The 18,871-nt window shown below is 50.8% G+C and overlaps 1 protein-coding gene across 3 annotated transcripts; it reads right to left on the minus strand.

The window, feature by feature from the left end:
- Positions 1-1,320: 1,320 nt before the first annotated feature.
- On the minus strand, positions 1,321-16,566 carry NUTF2 (nuclear transport factor 2). 3 transcript variants are annotated; one of them, XM_057712790.1, is made up of 5 exons: positions 16,451-16,566; positions 5,484-5,611; positions 3,679-3,750; positions 3,490-3,588; positions 1,321-1,838 (listed from the first exon to the last, which is right to left on the minus strand). In XM_057712790.1, the coding sequence occupies exons 2-5, from the start codon at positions 5,580-5,582 to the stop codon at positions 1,725-1,727; spliced, it is 384 nt and encodes a 127-aa protein (XP_057568773.1). In that variant the 5' UTR covers positions 5,583-5,611; positions 16,451-16,566; the 3' UTR covers positions 1,321-1,724. The 3 variants fall into 3 exon arrangements, with proteins under 3 accessions (XP_057568773.1, XP_057568775.1, XP_057568774.1); XM_057712792.1 differs by lacking the exon at positions 16,451-16,566 and adding an exon at positions 15,971-16,344; XM_057712791.1 differs by lacking the exon at positions 16,451-16,566 and adding an exon at positions 7,411-7,553.
- Between the last annotated feature and the right edge of the window lie 2,305 nt (positions 16,567-18,871).

Below are 18,871 nucleotides of genomic sequence, written 5' to 3' on the forward strand. Positions count from 1 at the left end.
CTCCCAGCATCCCCCTGCATGACCTGACACCCTCAGGCAAAAAGAAAGAAACTGTAGTTTACAAACACCTCTTTATTGCAGACATTTCAGGCACAGGTACATGGAAAAGCTGTACTGCAGATTCTACACAGGGTGGTTTAAGAGGCAGCAGGTTTCTACCTCTCTCCCCAGCCTCCACCCCTCCACCAAATACATAGCAGCCAAGAAATCAGTCCCACTGAAATCTCCTGAGTATGCTGTCCTTTCAAACAGCACGTCATCCCGCCCAGTGCCCAGTGCAGCCAGGCAACAGTGGGGGTTTGAGGAAGTCCTTGGCTTCCATCCAGAGTGCAGAAGGGAAGGGGACTGTGGGTCAGGCAAAGCTGTGGTGCCTGCACCAATCCTGAAACCCCTAACAGGGCACCAGCCCAAGCCCTGGGTTTGGTTCTAGCCTGTGGTTGCTACTTTGCCACCAGTCTTACACCACCAAGGTCTCAGGGCTAAAGGGCTAGATTTGTACTAGGCAAGGTTTGTCCCCAAAACTGAGGAGCAGAAACTGTCCCAACAGCTGAGACTTCCTGGGTTTTGAAGATACAGTGAAGGTGTGTGTGTGTAGTCAGGGAGGGAATAGGAGAAGGCCTAGAGATGCCTTGCAGAGATCTCAGGGGTGAGAAATCCTAGAAGCTGAATCTCTCAAACTCAGAATGCTTTCTTTCATAGTTCTAAATCTATACTCCAACCCAACTGGGCCTGGCTCTGTAGGCATTGGAGGCTCACTGCTCAAGGCACTCCCCTTCAGGTAGATATTCAAAACAGATGGTGCAGGATCAGAGCTGCCCTCTGCTTGGCTTGGGATTTACAGGGCACACTGGATGTGATCCTGACCGTTTTGTGGATGAAACAGGCCCTTCTCCCTAAAACTTCTGTTCAAACTTGTTTTTGCTGAGCCCTCAGTCAAAAATGACCTAATGGGCCATATTGCCAAGGCTTTTTGATCTTCAGTGGGATTCTGGGTCACCTCACCTGTTATTAGAGTCCTGACCCTACCCAGTATAGAGGTCACAGGAGGTGTCAGAACTGACTGCAGAGGCTTCAGCACAAGGGAAGCTTCAGGTCAGACCTGAGCTCTCCCTGTCTGCAGCGCACTTTCCCAAGACCAGGTGGGCCGTGGAGGGAACACTATGCCCTACAGGGCTTCTGAGAGAAGCCAGCTGAGTGTTTTCTCCTTGCAACAGGTACTGCTGAGTTGGGATAGAGGTGGGAGGGTGAGACATGAGAGAGCCAATGAGGCAGGGTAGTTATTGATGCCCAGCCAACTATTAAACTAATTAAAACAATTTAAACTGTTAAGAAAATTTTCGTGGTTTTATTGTATCATGAGGCATTGAAACATCTGAACAAATCAATATCTGGGCGGTGAGGCAGCTGCTTTCTCCTTCACTTCTTTGGGTTACTAGAGCAACTTGTCAGTAGATTAAAAAAAAAAAAAAAAAAAAAAAGACAACCTTTTGCATTACTTAAGTCTTTCCAAGGCATGCGCTGGTACAACACAAACTCCTCCCGTCAGATGCAACTATTCTAGCATCCAAACATCATGCACAACACCTCAGTAGCAGCAGCGCACTGCGCCACTCCCACTGTGGCCCTGCTCATTTGTGTATGATATTTGGAGCATCTGAAGGAGTGTGAATAGTATTGGAAGAGGAGGGAGGAGGAAACAGCATGAGTGCCTGGCTGGGAGGAGGTCAGCCGAAGTTGTGCAGGGCAAGCCTGAACATGTCATTGGTGCAAACCCAAGCATCGTTGATGTTCTTTAATAGGAACATCTGGTGGAACCCCATGATGGGGTCTTCGTCGGCCTGTGAGGAGAGAGAAAATGATTCAGTAAGGTGGACAAGGAACAGAAAGGGTGTTCAGTAGGAGGGGAAATGCTGACTTTGGAATCAGGCCCTATAATCTTGGACACAAATCCTAGGAGAGATATGGAGTACTTGTGATTGTGAATTGACATAATTATGAAACACTGAACTGAGCACAAAGGGGCCTTGAGATGGCACTGCTATGTACACGAACTGCAGAACTCACCAGTTAGCTACAGCAACAGAGCAGAGAACGCAGGTGCCTCTGAGCCCATGTGACACAAGCAATCAGTTTCAAAGAGTTCTGCAGCACTTACCATGTAACTCACAGTAATCTAAAAACTAAACAATATTAATGTCTGATTATGCCAGTTAGTCCAATCAGGAGAAGCTACTACTAATACTGACTATGGCCAAGTACATGAGAAAAGGCTCAAAACCAAGCTCACACTGATTACAGCTCTACAGGGAAAAATACTGATGCATTACCATCAGGTAGTCTGTTTCTTGTCATGTAACATATAATATTTGCAAAAAAGAAAGACAAGAGACCTCCAGCCAAACTGCAGAATACCCAGAGGAGGCCTAATTGAGGTAGGAGCCCAGCTAACAAGTGGTGTTTCTAACATCACTGTTTTTTCCAGGAATTATCATCAGCAAGGAGGCAAATCAGTCTTTGGAGGGTTGTACAGAAACACCAGAAAGAACCTGAAGCCAGGTGAGAAGAGACACAGCTTACTGACCCCAGCCTGGGTAAGTGGGCACTGAGACCCCAGGAGAGACCTCCTTCCTCTCAAGGCCTATTTGAGCCCACTCTCTGGACAGGAGAAACTGACAAGAAAGACCAGGCCAGAAAGGCAGGTCCGTCTGGGTCCAATGGAGAGGCCAACCTCTCCACCCAACTGCCCTTAAGGGACTCAGGAAGCCGTGCCTAGCCTAGGGAGAAGGCACGTGGGCCTGTGGTTCTGGGGCTCACGATGCCACAGGCCCTGGAGGTTGGAACCTGGTTAAGGAGCAGCTCATTTGTCCTGCTTTGGGAAGGAGAGGCTTTTTGGAAATCAAGAATCTGGCTTCAGCCTGTTAGAGCATAAAAAGTAGGAGTTCCTGGGGGGCTGAGGGACCACAGGAAGGCTTTGAAGGTAACAGATCTTGAAAAGCGGAAAGAGAAATGCAAAGAGAAGGAGGAGTTCCAGGAATCTGCTTTGCTCAGCAGGTGGAAGAGCCAGCACCCAGCTTGGCGAGTGGTCGCATCAGGGGCAGCTGCCTACAGAAGGACCATCTACACCTTGGGGCAGTGCAAAGGCCCAGTGGCTTGGATCACAGCCCCATCCTGCTCCTACACCTCTTGTCCCTTTTCCAAAAAGGCTCTACACCAGTGCTTTCCAACAGGACGTGTTGCAATAACAGACATGTTCTATGTTTGCGCTGTCCAATAGGCAGCCATGAGTGACTTACTATGAGCACTTGAAGTATGACTAATGCAACTGAGGAACTACATTTTAACTTTATTTCACTTTACTTAATGTAATTTAAAAATCACCACATGTGGCTGATGGCTACTGTATTTGAGCTACACAGCTCTAGGCATCACTTTGTCTGGGTGACCCTTAGGAAGCAGGACAGAAGCACTGCAAGGCAGCAGCACTATTACCTTGAGCTGGCCTACAACCATGCTGATGATGCAGCTATCTGGCGTGGGCTGATGGTCCTGTGCCGTGATGCTATGCTGGATTTTTTGGAACGGAAGGCTCTGCAAGAGAAACAGTGGGTGGTGGGCTACGGCCAGCAGGGTAGGGAAGGAGCTGCCTGCAGCCCTGCCCTGGCCCTGGCCCTTACTTACAGACAATTTCTCCACAATGGCAGCTTTCCCCTGGAATTGCTGTCCTTCCCACGTAAGGCATGACGCATCAATCTGAAAACCAGGAAACCTGGGGTCAGGGCTTCCGAGTACAAGGAGTATCTCTGAGGCCCTGAAAGGACCCTGAAAAGGGCCTTGCTTGGGGAAATGAGTCCATGTCTTAGTTTCCTTGTCTGTAAAGAAGGAAAATGAGGGTAACTTCCAAACTTTACACTATGAACAACTTCTTTAATTATACCCCAGCATCACAGAGCCCAAGCTCTGAAAGACTTTGTAACAAAATACAAAATTATTAATAAGTAAGTTCATTTCCAACTTTTTATTCAAGAAGCAGTATGGCCCTTGATATGCATGAGCTCCAGACTGGCTATATATGGCCAGCACGCAGTCAAAAGCCATTCTGCTGTGTGGCCAGTCAGCACCAGCCCCGGAAAAGCCATCAGAAACAACTTGGGGGTAAAAAAAAGGAAATAATTTGGAAACATCCTATTTCATCACTATCTCTAGAGCTCAGAGTGAGTGCCACAGAGGCCCTTCCCACGGGGTCAGGAAGGGATGGAGGCTGACAAGGCCTCGCCTGGGACACCCCCCTACCATCAACATGGAACCCACTAGCTTCACTTCCTCCCTACCCCAGCTTTCCTGAAGTCTTCAGAGGCAGAACTCAAAACTGCCTCTGCTACTTACCACCTCTGACATTAAGCAAGCTACGTTTTTTTTCCCTGAGTCTCAGTTTCCTGATCTTTTTTTTTTTAGAATTACAAAATTGTGGTATATTTTATTTTTTATCTTTATTGGAATATAATTGCTTTACAGTATCGTGCTAATTTCTGCTGTACAACAAAGTGAATCTTTAAAGGGAACGTGCTGAGGTTTATATAAAATGACACACATAGAGTACTCTTTTAGGACTTTGCTAACTCCTCTCTGGGTCAGGCCTGTTTTAATTGATTTTAAAAGCAAGAGGCAGAAGTGCCAAGGATCCCAAAGTCAGACCAGTTTGAGCTTTTAAAATTCTCTGTCTATGACAATGACAATCAAATACCTGTGTTGGGTTTGGCCTCCACTGGTAAGATCCCTTTCTTTTCTTCAAAATTTCTGAACTGGCCCTGACTTTTAGGAGGGAGACAAAGAGGAGTTTGCCCACAGCCCAGCCAGGCTGCAGGGCTATGCTGGATGACTCCTATCACTCCTATCCTGGGCAGACCTGCTAGGCATGGCCTGATCCATCGTATTTCTGTCTTGGGCAGGGTCAAGTACAAGTAACTCTTGGTGTATACGAACATCATTAAAATAGCAGCAAATCATGCCTGCATAGAAGGGTTTCTCAAGACACACCAACCTCCCTGGACTAATCCCATTTGTTTCTCTTAAGTATTCAGGGGCTTTCGGCCCCTGAAAGGAAGCTGGACCTGGGGCCTCCTGGAGAGATCAGCGGTGCACTGATGGTGCTTACAGCTGCTGCCTCCAGAGGGCACCATGAGTCCTAGCCTCTGTCTGCTGCTGCCCAGTCTGGAACAGAGGCACTTCCAGGACCACGGAATGGCAAGCCCACAACCTGCCGCCTAGGGTACCAGAATCCACTCCTGTAAAAAAATGACAGAAAGGAATGTGTGGACCAGGGAGTTGGGCTAGGCGTCAAGCCCCCGTCCCATGGAGAGTAGCTCAGATACAAGGGCACAGCCAAATTCAGTGAGGGCTGCCAGAACCTGTGAACTGGAGGCACTGGCCCAACATCAGAATTGATCCCCTGGGGTCCCGTTCCGGTCCTAGAGCTATAGACTTACATAAATTGCGCCTAGTTGGGTTCTGTCGTTATCAAATAACTGGTAGTAATGTTGAATGAAGCTGGATCCAATCTGCTCCCAAATTGGCTTGTCTCCCATTCTGGAGCGTCACCCGGCCTCGCTGAGACCTGCAAGTCCAGTGAAACAGGGAGGGAAGCGTTGGTACCTTGGTACCATGGAAGCAGGAGATAGCCAATCAGTCACCTCACTGACCCCCACCACTCCCAGACCTCCTTGAGCAGGGAGTCCTTTGCTGAGGTCTGTTCTCCCAGGAAACACAGAGAGGGCCCAAGGAGCTGATAGGCCATCCCTCAATACAAACCAGTGCAGGGAGCCCAGACTCAGACCCTCCTTTGAGGGGCTCTGGTGGATGAAACAGAGGGATGCCAGAATCACGGAGCAGGGTGGGTGCTGAGGGTGGAGCCAGGACAAAGGAAGGTCAGAGCAAGTCCAATGGAGTGATGGACTTTTAAGGAGGAGCTAAGCACTCTCCCTAAATCTTTTCATTTAATCCTCTCAACAACCTGCAAGGCCAGAGTTAACTGCATTCTTCCCATTTTGCAGGTCAGGAACTACTAGCCCTCAGGCACCCTCCTTGTCTTGCTAAGACTCAGCTCTCAGTCCCTCAACACTGCCCCAAGGCCTTACTGGCAGGTGGCAGAAGACCCACTGAGAGTGGGGGGAAATGGCTCCTCAAAGCCCCATTTACAACAAAGACAGCAAGTGACCCTCCCCCCCCACCCCCGTCTTAAGGGGGCAGTTTACTTCTCTGAGGCTAGGTGACATCATTTCATCACTGATAGGAGTTACATCTACCCACTTCAGAGCTGTGACCATGAGTTCAGGGGAATCACAGGTAGTAACAGAAATGTTGGGAGGAGAAATGAAGGCTGTGAGGGGGAAATGTGTCATGTCTTCAGATCCCCATCCCAGCACTGGCTCCATCAGAAGGAGGGCTGCCCCTCTCTGGTCTCTGAGGGGGAGGGGAGCCCCCCCCACCCCCGCCACCACAGATATCAGGGATCCAAGGCTGCTAGATGGAAAACCGAAGCCCCAGATGAAAGAGTCGCTGAGGCTTTGGAAGGCCCCTCCTGGGGAGGGTAGCACGCATCTCACTACAGGATCCATGACAGCAGACCTGCACATTGCTCTGTAGTCGTCTCTGACTGTAGAGCCCACACCCTCTCTCCTAATAACAGGACTCTGAACCAAAGCAGTAAGGAGGTGGGTTTGACCCTGGCAGACAACCACTGACAGTGGTAGGATCTGATGCAAGTCACTTCTTGGGGCCTCAGCCCCCTTCTCTAGAAGGGGGTGGGCCACTGATGTTGCCAGTGGCTGTGGTCTCACTAAGGGAACCTAGTAAAGCCCTCAACTCAACATGTTAAGTGCTAGTTTGCTCCAGTCCCTATGACCTCACTCAAGGCCAGAGGAGCCGGGGGAAGGACAGTGTAAGTGGGCAGTGGCTTATCCCCAGTCCAGCCAATCTCCCAGCCTGTGACCAACACTCCAGCCAATGAGGGGCCAGGAAGCTGAGCCAGCTTTATTTTAGGTCCCCTAGGAGGTGGTGGCACTAAAAATAGCAGCTCAGTGCTGGGATGACTAAGAAATGTCCAGGAAAGTCTAAAACAAGCAGAGAAGAAAGCTTGGACCTGGCCACGCCTGCTTGGGACAAGGTGTGTCCCAGTTCATACTCTGTCAAGAAATAAATCAACAAGCAGGAAAAGCATAGGATCAACAGCTGGTCTCAGCTGCTCTGTCTTGGTCACATTTCCAAGGGGTCAGACTGTGACTGTACCACATGCAAACTTGGGTTACTGGAGGCAGGACACAGCCCACATCTCACATCTCTGCCCCTTCCACCCTAGTATTCACTATGGGCTCACTCATCACAGCCCAACTCTACCACATCATACTCTCAAGATACCTTGCCGAACATCTTGAACTCTGGGGCAGGGGGAAAGCTGGAGGGATGGATGAGGGCCATCTCCCCGTCTGTCCTCAGCAGCCCTCAGGGAAGGTCTTGGAGCAAGGAGTATGCCAGTCAGAAGGAACAACGTTAGCAAATGTCTGGGGGCACAAAAAGAGATTAGGGCAGGAAACCGGGAAGCTGGAGACGGAGGGTGAGGGGAAATAAGGCCAGCAGCTGATCCAAAGATGAAAAAAGTGGCGCCATGTGGTGGGACAGTGAGGCGAAGGAAGTGGGGGGGGCTGTTTTTTCCTTTTTCAACATTGTTCTTAACAGTGTGATAACTTGCTAATACAAAAACTACTTGGCAGATGTAGTGGTGGAGTAAAGAAGGTGGAGGGACAAACGGACAGAAGAGCCCTTTGGCCCAGTGGAGCGGGACAGGGCAGAGTGAGCTCTCCTGAGGAACAGGTGCTCAAGGGCTCCCAGAAAGTTTGAGGAGGAACCTTCAAAAGTATGTGGATTGAAGACTTTGCTTTAAAAATGTCAAGTGAGGGCAACACCAACCTCATTCGAGGTCTGCTTGACCCTGATGTGTTTGTGCTGTGATCACACAATCATGTGGTCAGATTCCACTGTCAGCCCACTTTACAGGTGGGAAAACCAAGGTTCCGCTTCTTGCCCCAAGCTCACCTAGTACATCAGTGCTGATACTGGGTTCTCTGGTCGAGGAGACTGTTTGCTTTCTTCTAACTTTGCACCCCTGGGCTCTAAACCACAAACCTGGCCATGTCCCTCCCCTACAAAACCCTCACCCTTGGGTTAAAGGTCAAACCCCCAAAATCCCACAGGTGGCTATCCACACTTGTCCCTGACACCTCAGTCATTCTCTCCTACCCCCATCCAACTCTACACGTAAACACACCAGAACTTGCTGAGGGCTTGCTCCCCGTGTTTTTTGTGCAGGTGAGACCTCCTGCTACAATGTCCGACCTCCCCTCAGGTCACTGTTCAGATGCCACCCATCTGGGTGCTCCTTTCCAGACTCAACTGTTGACCCCAACCCCATGTGCAAAGCCATATTAACACACCCAGGGCCCACTCCTCTGCCTAAACACTGTGGCTCTGGGCTGTGAGGGTTCCAGTGTGGTTCTTGCCACACCCCACCCAACCCCCTCAACCTCCCAACACAGAGTCCAGCAAACTACAGGATTTATAGTTTCTAACTCCAAATCTTCCACAAAGTTTTCAACTCATAGCTGGGAAGTCCTGAGTCCAGAAAAAGCAGCACGATGCAAAGCCCACCTCCCATCCCTATGCAACATAGGGGAGGGGTGGGCCAGGCTGAGAGGATGTGCCCCAGGATGGCCAGCCAGCCCTGACTTTGTTTCTGATATATTTACTGTGGAAAGAACAGCCTGGAAAGAAACAAAATGCCAAGGCTGAGGGGCAGCCTCAAATCAGACTCGAGACAGACCTTCATGACAGCTTCTCCTCACAGCTCTTCCAAGAGGGTTGCTGACCACACACCATCTCCTGCTTCACTTAGGCTGACTGAGGCCAGGCTCAAGGAGCAGAAATGACCTGCGACCTCTCACCCACTGAGCATCAGCCTCCACTGACCTCTGTGGGTGCAAAGACCCTCTAAGAATGTCTTATAAACTGTGGCCTTCTCCCAATAAATTTGCACAGAGGCAGAGATGCCCCAGCCTTGTGAATGATTTCAGGTCACTCACACTCCCTGAGGTTGTCATAGACTCCAGGTTAAAACCTCTGGCCCAGGAGATCCCATTGGCTAACAGAAAAAACTTCATTTTTATCCTCAAATTCTGGGCTAGTGTTTCCAGTATTTTGAAACTTGAAACAGCAATGTCTGGCAGATAATGTTTCATTTTCACTACTGTGTATTAGGTGTAGAAATGTGCTAAGGGCTTTACATGCACTTGTTCTAACACACTGTGCGTCAACTCCCATATCAGAGATAAGCAAAATGAGGCCCAGCAAGGTCAGCTAATTTGCTCAAGGTCACAAGCCTAATAAATGGTGGAACTGGATGGAACCAGGCTTAGTGGACTCCAGAGCCAGGACTCTAAGCAACAACTGGTCTGGAGATAAAAATGAACAACACGTAGGGCTGAAGCCCTGATCTCTGACCTTGGCTTTCTTGGACAGGGGCAAGACAGGCCTGAACCAGGGCTTCTGCCTCCAAAGGCACCAGGCAGACTGCCACATTAAACAATGGGCATTTTCATGGGCGATGATCTCACAGTTCTCCCAAACCTTCAAAGTCACAACCCCATTCTGTGATCTCAACAAAGCTGAGTTAGATGCTGGCCTAGCTGGACCTGGGGCAGGAGAGTGATGAGGAAGAGGACATTACTAACTCCAGTCTCATAAACAGAAGGATGCGTACGTTTGAGGGCCCATCACCAAAGCCTGCGGAGAATGCCAGATGTGCTGAGCTTATAGTGGGATCCTCGAAATCGGCACCAATCATGGGTATTACCCTCACACCTACTGTCTGCTAGGCCTCCAAGAGCCCTGAAGCAGAGGCTGAGAAGGACTCCAACAGGTAGGACTAACAGACAACCTTGGCTTAAACCCAGAGCATAGGCATGTACTGTGGGGAGTGAGACGGAACGCTACGGACTGCAACCAGACAGGAAGATACTGTAGGGTGCCTGTCCTTCAGGAACAAATTACATCTCTTTCATGATCTGAGGGGTGCTGTGTATCCTGTCCTATGGCCCTCTGATGACTTCCCTTCCTATTCTCCACTGACCACTTATCCTGCCTTCAAGGCCCTGGGTGACCTGGCCTTCCAGTTATCAAACTTTGTCTCCTGCCACCCACTTCTTCCTGTCTTCTGCAGCCACTCTGGGCACTTTCCTATTTCTGAAACGTGTTGAGCCTCTCTCACTGGAAGGCTTTGCAACTGTTGATCCTTCTGTCTGGATCATCCTTCTTCCTACATCTTCATGTGTCTGCCTCCTTGTCACCTATGTGTCAACTAAAATGTCACCTCCTCATAGACATCTTCCCTGGCTAGTCTAAAGCAGCCACTCACTCATTTCACCATCCTGTTTTGTCTCCTTTGCACCTGTCACTGCTTAAGATTGTCACCTTTACATATCTGTTTATGGTCCGTCTCCCTGACTGAGGCTCCCCTGTTCCCATGGTGCGTAGCCCAGTCCCTATTCTCTGGAGCAGTGAGTTCTGGGCAAACGCTGTTCAATTCAAGTGGCCAAGTGACCTACTTCCCCTCCACCCACACCTTCTGTGCAAGTTGTCAAGAAACAATCCTTTGGGGGCTTCCTACGTGGCACTGTGGTTAAGAATCCACCTGCCAATGCAGGGTTCCATCCCTGCTCCAGGAAGATCCCACATGCCGTGAAGCAACTAAGCCCATGTGCCACAACTATTGAGCCTGTGCTCTAGAGCCCATAAGCCACAACTATTGAGCGCTCGTGCCACAACTACTGAAGCCCACGCACCTAGAGCCCGTGCTCCGCAACAAGAGAAGCTACGGCAATGAGAAGCCTGCGCACCACAAGGAAGAGTAGCCCCCACTCGCTGCAACTAGAGAAAGCCCATGTGCATCAACGAAGACCCAACACAGCCAATAAATAAATAAATAAATTTATTTAAAAGGAAGGAAGGAAGGAAGAGAGAGAGAGAGAGCGAGAGAGAGAGAAAGAAAGAAAGGAAGGAAGGAAGGGAGGAAGGAAGGAAGGAAGGAAGAAAGGAAAAGAAAGAAAGGAAGAGAAAGAAAGAAAAACAATCCTTTGCCTTCCACCCAGCCATCTGCCTGAGGCATGTGGGAAGTAGGGCTTCGCCTCAAGCACCTCCCCCCCCCACCCCCCGACAAAAGGTTCTGAGGTTCTGATCACCTGAGGGACAACTGTGGCTGAATAGCAGACACACAACCACACCATCAAAGGCCTGGCCTCTAGCCTGCTTCTTCTCTCCCTCATGGTATGACCCTCTGATCCTGTCTCTTCATCAGTAATTATGAGGATGTTAGGGGTAATCAACTGAGGGTATAAAGCAGGACTCAGTTGTAGGGAGTCACTGGCAGGTCCTAGGTGAACACTAGGTCAAAAGTTAGGAAAAAGGTGGTATCTCAGCCTCCTGTAGGGACACCACACTAAGGTGCAGCCTTGACCCAGGACTGGCAACAGCCTCATCCACTACTCCCCTGCCTGAAGTCAGGAGAGAAATTAGCCAAGGTCTGCTGCCCAGATGGCCAGGACAGAATCCTTTCCTGGGACAGACCCCTGAGGTCTAGGTGCCCCCAGCACCCTAAGGGCCTTTTCCTTCTCTTCTACTTGGAGAGCAGGCTCCAGAGATTTCAGGCTACCCTGGCTGGCCCAGAAGCTGAATCCTGAGACCTGCATTCTAGTCTCTCTGCTCTGCACTTACTCAGTCCCTGAGTAGCCACCCCTTCCCAGATGGCTCAGGGATCTCTGGGGCCCCTGTCCTAGATAGCTCCCATCCACGAACTTGCTGTAAGTCAAACTCCTGTAAGCCAAACAGTTACATGCGTTCTCTCATTTGAGCCTCACAGCCCTGTAAACCTGGTATGATTATTGTAACTTTGTAGGTGAAGAAACCAAGACTCTGAGAGCTTAAGAAAGAATTCAAGACCATACAAGGCCACTGGCATAGCCAGCATTAAAATGTCCACAAAATTGGCCTGGACTGGAACAGCTGAGAGCCTGGGTCAAGTAGCAGAAAGCATAGATGGCAAAAGGAGGCTGTGAGGAATGGAGCCCAGGCCTTTTCTTCCCCTTTGAAATCAGCAAGCTCCATGCCCGTCAGAACAGAAGGCCTCTAAGTGCATGCTCAGTCTGTCAAAGCAGGTTTACAACCTACAAATGTGAACTTGCTTTGACCTGGGCCTGAACCACCTCTGCAAGTGGACCCATGTCTCTTTACAGACATCCTTCCAGGGGGCCACAGTTTCTGCCCTGGTGAGACCCAGTGGCTCTAATGGAGTACCCGAGGCGTTAAGAAACAAACATTCCAGAATTCTCCCAGTTTACTGAGGCAAAATAGTCTTAGTTCCCAGGTACCTTGGACACACCCCTCTCATGAGGGGAGGTTCTCCTTCTCCAGGGTAGCCCCCTTTCCAGCCTGGGTGCTTAAGGAGTTGGCACATAGCAGGTACTAGCAACGAATAAAGAGAAAGGCCCAGGGTAGTGAGAAGGGCCAAGCCCGCCCTCTTGTGTCCCTCTACCCTTGCCACTAAGACACTTTCCTAGTCATAGCAAGACCTGAACAAATGATTCTCCCCAAGAAGACACATCCTAGCTGATAGTGTGAGAAGAAAGAATGTGCCACATAGACCTGGGGGTAAGGCTGCTGACCAGAATGATCAGTCACTCCAGACTGACTCCAGGCCTGGAAGTCACTGCAGAGATAACCCACACTCTGTCGCCTCCCTCAGGGAAAGAGTCTTCCAGAATTCCTGCCACATATGGTCAAAGCAAGAGGATCACAGAATCTCAAAGCTGGGGAAGGGGTAGTCAACTCAAATCCAAGTCCACACATACAAACATCCTCAAACAGTCCATCAGAAAAAAATAACTTTAAAAAGAGGCCCATCAGGAGGTTCAGCTCAACCTCAGCCCAAAGAAATCCTGCCCAACTTTCAATGTCCATCTTGTGGAAAACTTTTTGGATCCACTCCCCTCTCTCCAAAAGGACTATTCCCTTTCACTTTTGGGGAGGGCGCCTCTGTCTCACTATGGGAAGATGCCCTGATAAATATCACTCCAGCAGGACTGGGCACTTGAATAAGTGACCTGAAAGGGTCTCAGAAGAGACAAAAGCCACAAACCCACGTTCAAGACAGGGAATGAAGCCACAGACCACAAAATGCTAGTGAGATGCTCAGGAAATGGGAGAACACCCAGCAGAGACCCCTGACGGATGGAGAAGCTGCTGACAGAAGACAGCTGCTAGACTTGACAGACACAGCAATTTGGAGTGGTGACAGTCAAGTTGCTCAGGGACCTCAAACTTTCCTGAGTATACCTTACTCTGTGCTTTCTCCAAGCCCTGTACAGGAGAGTGGGCTCACTAACAGCCTTTCCTCTTTGGTGCTCTAATCATTCAGAACCCCCCTCTTTTGTAAAGAGCCAAGAGCCTGTTGTCGGTCCCTTCAATTTAGCCCTCAACACATAATAGCAACACTACCTCTGTCTCCCCACTACTGTGACCTCCTTTCCCCAGCACCAGCACCTGGTAGGATTCATTATTCTACCTCCAGCCTCAGCCCAGTGGGCTGACCTATAGAAAGGGCCACAGGAATGGTGGCTGAATAAAATGGATCACTGATGAAAAAGGAGAAAAAAAATAATTTCAACCAAGATCCTAATGCCTCAGTAAGGGTATTCTAGAATTTTTTGATATAAGGTGTCTTCCAGTTCTAAAATTTGAGAATTCTTTCACTTAAATCATTCTTCCCATCCCAACGCACCAACTGCAAAGACAGCAGAATAAAGGGGCTCAGAGAGGAGAGGAGGGCTCCATGTCTCTAAGGGACCTAGTTTTGAGCTGGCTGAGAACGCAGCATCCTCACAGCCCTTGCTTATGCAGCCATATCCAGACTGTCCCATGCCAGGCCCCACCTCCCAAGTCAGCCCTACATCAATAGAGGGTGCAGACTAATTCTGGAGAACCTCAGCGTTCTCCTCTTATCTCTTAGGTCTGAGAAGCAGATAGACCGCCAAATTTCAGAAAGGTCAAGGATTTATGGGGGTCAGGATGCCTAGCAATGCCTAGATGACCCCAGACACAGAAGTTATAAGGAACTCAAGGGGGCTTCCTAGGTGGTGCAGTGGTTAAGAATCCGCCTGCCAATACAGAGGACACGGGTTCGATCCCTGCTCCAGGAAGATCCCACATGCCACGGAGCAACTAAGTCTGTGCGCCTAAACAAATAAATAGAGTTCTTAAAATAAGGAACTCAAGGCCTGGAATGAGAGGGAGGGACCTAAATCCGTCCTATTCCCGGGTAACCTTTGAGAAGGAATAGCAGTATTCTGACCCTGAAGAAAACCCCTGTGAACCCTTGTGAACAAGTCACCTAGGGCTTTGGAACGTGTGAACTAATCCATAGCCATAAAGCTTAATTCAGCTGACACCAGTGTCCTAGAAAGAACCAGACAATCTCAAGAAAGTCCCGAAACAACTACCTATACAGCACTAAGAGATCCAATCACGCTGATCCTATTTGTGCTCTATGGGTAGTCCCTCCTTATTGCCCACATCCACTGGCACAACAGCCCTCTCCTGAGCCTGCTGAATGAACCTGACTCCCACATGCTTGTGAGCTAGAATGTGGGCTAGGAGGGTTGAGTCCAGAGAGAAGGCAGGCCCTGGTGAGATCTGGACAGAACCTTGCCTGTCCCCCTTAACCAGGGAGAATGCAATTCAACTGCAGGAAAACTTCCAAGGCTAGAGTTTAACAATCAGAAAAATATTACCTGGGGAATACTCAAGGAAAAAAAGAAATTCCAAGGATGATGGCTTCTGCATCACAGGCCTAACTCAACTCTCTGGCCTGCAGAGACTCAGCTGCCTCTTTATCCCTGCAAGAATTGTGGCTCAGAACTACGTTGGGGTCAGAGGAATCAAAGCTTTACAAACTGTCTCTTCCCCATATCCCATGGTCTTCTCTGGATTCATCCCTTAATTTTATCATCAATCAGGAGTGCCTTTACAAAGCCCCGCTAGAAGACTACTCTATGGCTAGATACTCCCCTTCTCCCAGAACTCAACAGAGTCCTTGGAGCCATCACTAAAGGCAATTTCCCAAGATCCAACCAGCCCCCCTCCCCCACCCCTAGCCTGTTCATAGGTCACTCAGTTGTTGGAAAGCAAGTGAGAGAAGCCTGACTTTCTGCAGCCTACAGCTCTAGATCTGCCACCCATGCTTCAGAAGGGCCTCACAGAACATGAATCTGAGCCCCACAGCCCAAATGTGCCCCATGCCCAATGTTGCTTGCAGCCCTGCCTCTTGTTTGGCACTAGGCTCACCAATCTCAGATGTAGATTCTACTTTCCTTTCTATTAAACTCCACCTTACCGTTACCATTCTTACAGAATCATCCTCCTCTGTGGGAGACGGGCAGATGACTCTGGAAGGGGCAGATGTGAGGATCAGGCTGTGCTGAAAATATCTAAGGATGTGTTGGAGGCTCACATATTCAGCCTCACCTCCTTGGCTTCCTCCCTTCCCTCCTTCCCTCCACTAACACGGCCGGCCAACCCACCCACGACTGGGGCCTGATCACTGACAGAGAGAAGGGCGGGGGCTGGGCCGGAGCCGCCTCATCTCATCAGGCCAGATCCTTCAAGACTGGCCGGGGGTGAAGTCCCACGTGGAACCCCTCCCGCCCCAGATTCTCTGATCCTGCCCTCGACGAAGGAGAATCTGAGTTCCAGAGTGGGAGATAGGTCTCGAGCACTCTCAGCGGCCAGACAAGCAAGGGAGAGTTCACCTACATCCTAGGCGAGCTACGGTTGAGAACCGGGTGAGGGTAGGGCTGTGGCAGACGGGCACCCTTACCCAGTGCTGACTCCGGAGCGGGCCGGGTGGCACCTGCCCATCCCCGGATCCTTGGCAGACTGGCGGCAGGACGTGTGGCTGGGGTTCACCAGCTAGCCTGCCTGCAGAGTTTGAGGCACTCGGGCAGGCCGGGCTAGGCCAGACGGGGCGGGGCCCGGTGAGCCCCATCCGGGTGGTCCAGACCAGAGAAAAAGGCCCTGCCCCGGCGCGGTCCGGTGTGCCTGCCACGGGCACAGAACGCCTGAAATAGGTTCCTGGCTGTCTCTCTCTCTCCGTTCCCCCCGGCCGCCGCCTCAGAGGACCGGCGGGAGGCGGAGCCGCGCGCGACACATGGCCCCGGCCCCGCGCGGCTTCGGGCCGCCGGGGGGGCGGGGGGGAGGGGAGGGGCTGCCCGAGGACTCGCAACGGAGGCTCCAGGCAGCCCGAAGCGCAGCTCCTGCGGCCCAACCCCCGCCCCAGCGCGCTAGCCCGGACACTCACCCGAGGGGCTGGCACGATGGCGGCAGCGGCGGCGGCAACCCAGCGCGGTCTGCGACCGACTGTCCCTTCCCCCCTGCCTTCCCTTGCCACCCCGCTGCACTCTGGGAAACGCAGTCCCCCCCGTGCGCGTTTCTGGCATAGGTGAGCCAGGAGAAAACTACAGTTCCCGACACCCTATGCACCGAGGCCCAGACAGGGCCCGCAGCGCGGGAGGTGAGGCTAAGTCAGGGAGGGAGGCTGCCGGGGCGAGCCCCTGAGAATTGTGGTCTAGCGGAAGCCTCTGGAACACCCGAGCTTGGCGCCAGGCAGGGGTCAGGGCTCAGTTGTCGCCAAGTCCCAGCTGGTCCGGTCCCGCCCTGGTTGCGCGGTGGTTCGGTGTCGGCCCCGCCTCCGTGGGAGCTCGGCCTGGCCCCAAACTGGCGTAGCCGCCCCTCCCTGGGCCCCTGAGCTGTTTCCGCTCGCAAACCCCCCTCCTCTTTGGAGCTCTGGCCGCCCCTGCGGCTCTTCCGAGCGGTGCTCTGAGACCAACCGGGGCGGAACCCACAGCTTCTGTTGTCTCAACATTCTTGCGCCCTGTCCGGTGCTAGTCGGACCCAAAGCTGGTTTCCAGCAGGCGAGGCTTTCTTTGGGCTGGAGACTGAAATACGCCTCACGTGGGGCTCATCTGGAGACAATATTACTCTTTAGATTTCTACAGTCAGGGTCTACAAGACATTGTCACAAGTTGTTTTGTTTTTTGCAGCAGGCAGAGCATCTAAGAGTTTTGTTTTTATTCAGAGAAAAGAGAAATAACCGACGCGCCCAAACCTTCCCCGTGATTTAAGTGATGAAATTGTCTATAATCTCCCTCCCGCCCATTGCCCTTTCCTTTCAACGCCCATTTTCGTCGTTTCCCAGGCAACGCAAACATTTGAAGTGAGGCCTGTCTCTAGGTCAGGCCTCCTGGGGAAAGGCTCTGCAGCTCAGCCAGGGGGGATCACAGGTAAAGTTTATAGCGACAAGGCGTCTCCTGGCCAGAGATCTCTCAGTACTCTTGTTCTTCCAGAAGAGTTTTACACCTTCACAGATCCTCACTGTCATCCCTACCCCTCCCTCCTGGGGATGGCTCCTACAACCAGACCAGGCTTCTGTTTTATTAAATCCCAGATCTGTATTACTTTGCCTGACTAGATTGTTCTCTTATTACTCAGGGAGCCTCTGCATTGCCCTGCTAGTGGCATATCTAGGACCTCCCTTGCTCTGAGCTGTCCTCCTACCCCCTTAGAAGCTAAAACACCAGATAGGTTGTGTGCTCACAACATCCAGACACCAGAGAGTCCTGGCCAGTATGGCCCTCACCCTGTCCTGGGAGTGCTGCTGAGAGGTTTAAGTGAGCCAAAGCTGAAACAGTCTAAATCCCTTCAACAAATAGCTAACAGATACACTAAAGAACATGGCTTGATCCTGGGAAAATCCTCACTCCTAATGAAGGAGAGTGGGGACAGTTGAGCGACTGATCCAACAGCTGCCCATAAAGGGCTTCAGATCCAGCTGGCCTGGAAGGGCACCGCTGTGCTTCCACTGTGCTTCCACCACCTTATGATGAGCCAGAACTAACCCTAGGAAGGGAGAGATACAGTCCCTTCCCCAACTAGGCACCAGCACAACCTATCTCCCACCCCTCCTTCCCACCAGAGACTTGTTTTCCAAGCCAGTGACAAGGGGCCAGGAAAGCAGAGACTAGAGGGACATTTTAGAGTCATTCCAGTTCAAAACCACAGGGAAAGCCCCAGGTAAGTGGCTTTTTCCATAAGTAACAAAGAAAGGAGTCATGTTTTATGCAGCCCAGTGTGTTCATTTGTGCCCCAACACCCATGTTAAACACAGCTAGCTTTAAAGGCATTTGTAGCTAGCTTTGAGCTAAATTACTTGTAACTAACTACAGATAAAAATGTCACCTTGCCACTAAAACATCCCATCTAAAGAAAGATGTTAACAGCCAAGAAAATTAGTCAAGAGGTCACAAATCCCAACTCCTATCCTTAAAGTCCTCTATGGACCCACTTCCTTCACAGTGAAAGCGTACCAAGGTCAAAGGTATCTGTATAAGAGTCCATGGCTGGCTCCAGTTATGGGCTTCATTGATTTAAGTAACTGCATGCCCATATGTGCCAGACACTGTACTGGGCCTAAGGGCTATAATAGTGAGCAAAATTTAACTGTAGCTGAAAATTCTTAAGGAATTCAAAATCCTCAGAGAAGTAGGCTGCCACAATTTAGTTTAGTTCTCAGTTGCTGCTTCCCCCAGTTGAAAGGACACAGGGAGCTAACCCATGGACAAACCAGGACCACTTGGTGCCATTTGCAAACTCTTCCCGGTGAGCTAGAACTCTGTGAAGACCTTATGAGGCTGGGGTCCTTGTGCTTGGGGCCCCTTAATGG

This window comes from Hippopotamus amphibius, chromosome 16 (genome assembly GCF_030028045.1).
Source record: "Hippopotamus amphibius kiboko isolate mHipAmp2 chromosome 16, mHipAmp2.hap2, whole genome shotgun sequence".
NCBI classification, from domain to species: Eukaryota; Metazoa; Chordata; class Mammalia; order Artiodactyla; family Hippopotamidae; genus Hippopotamus; species Hippopotamus amphibius.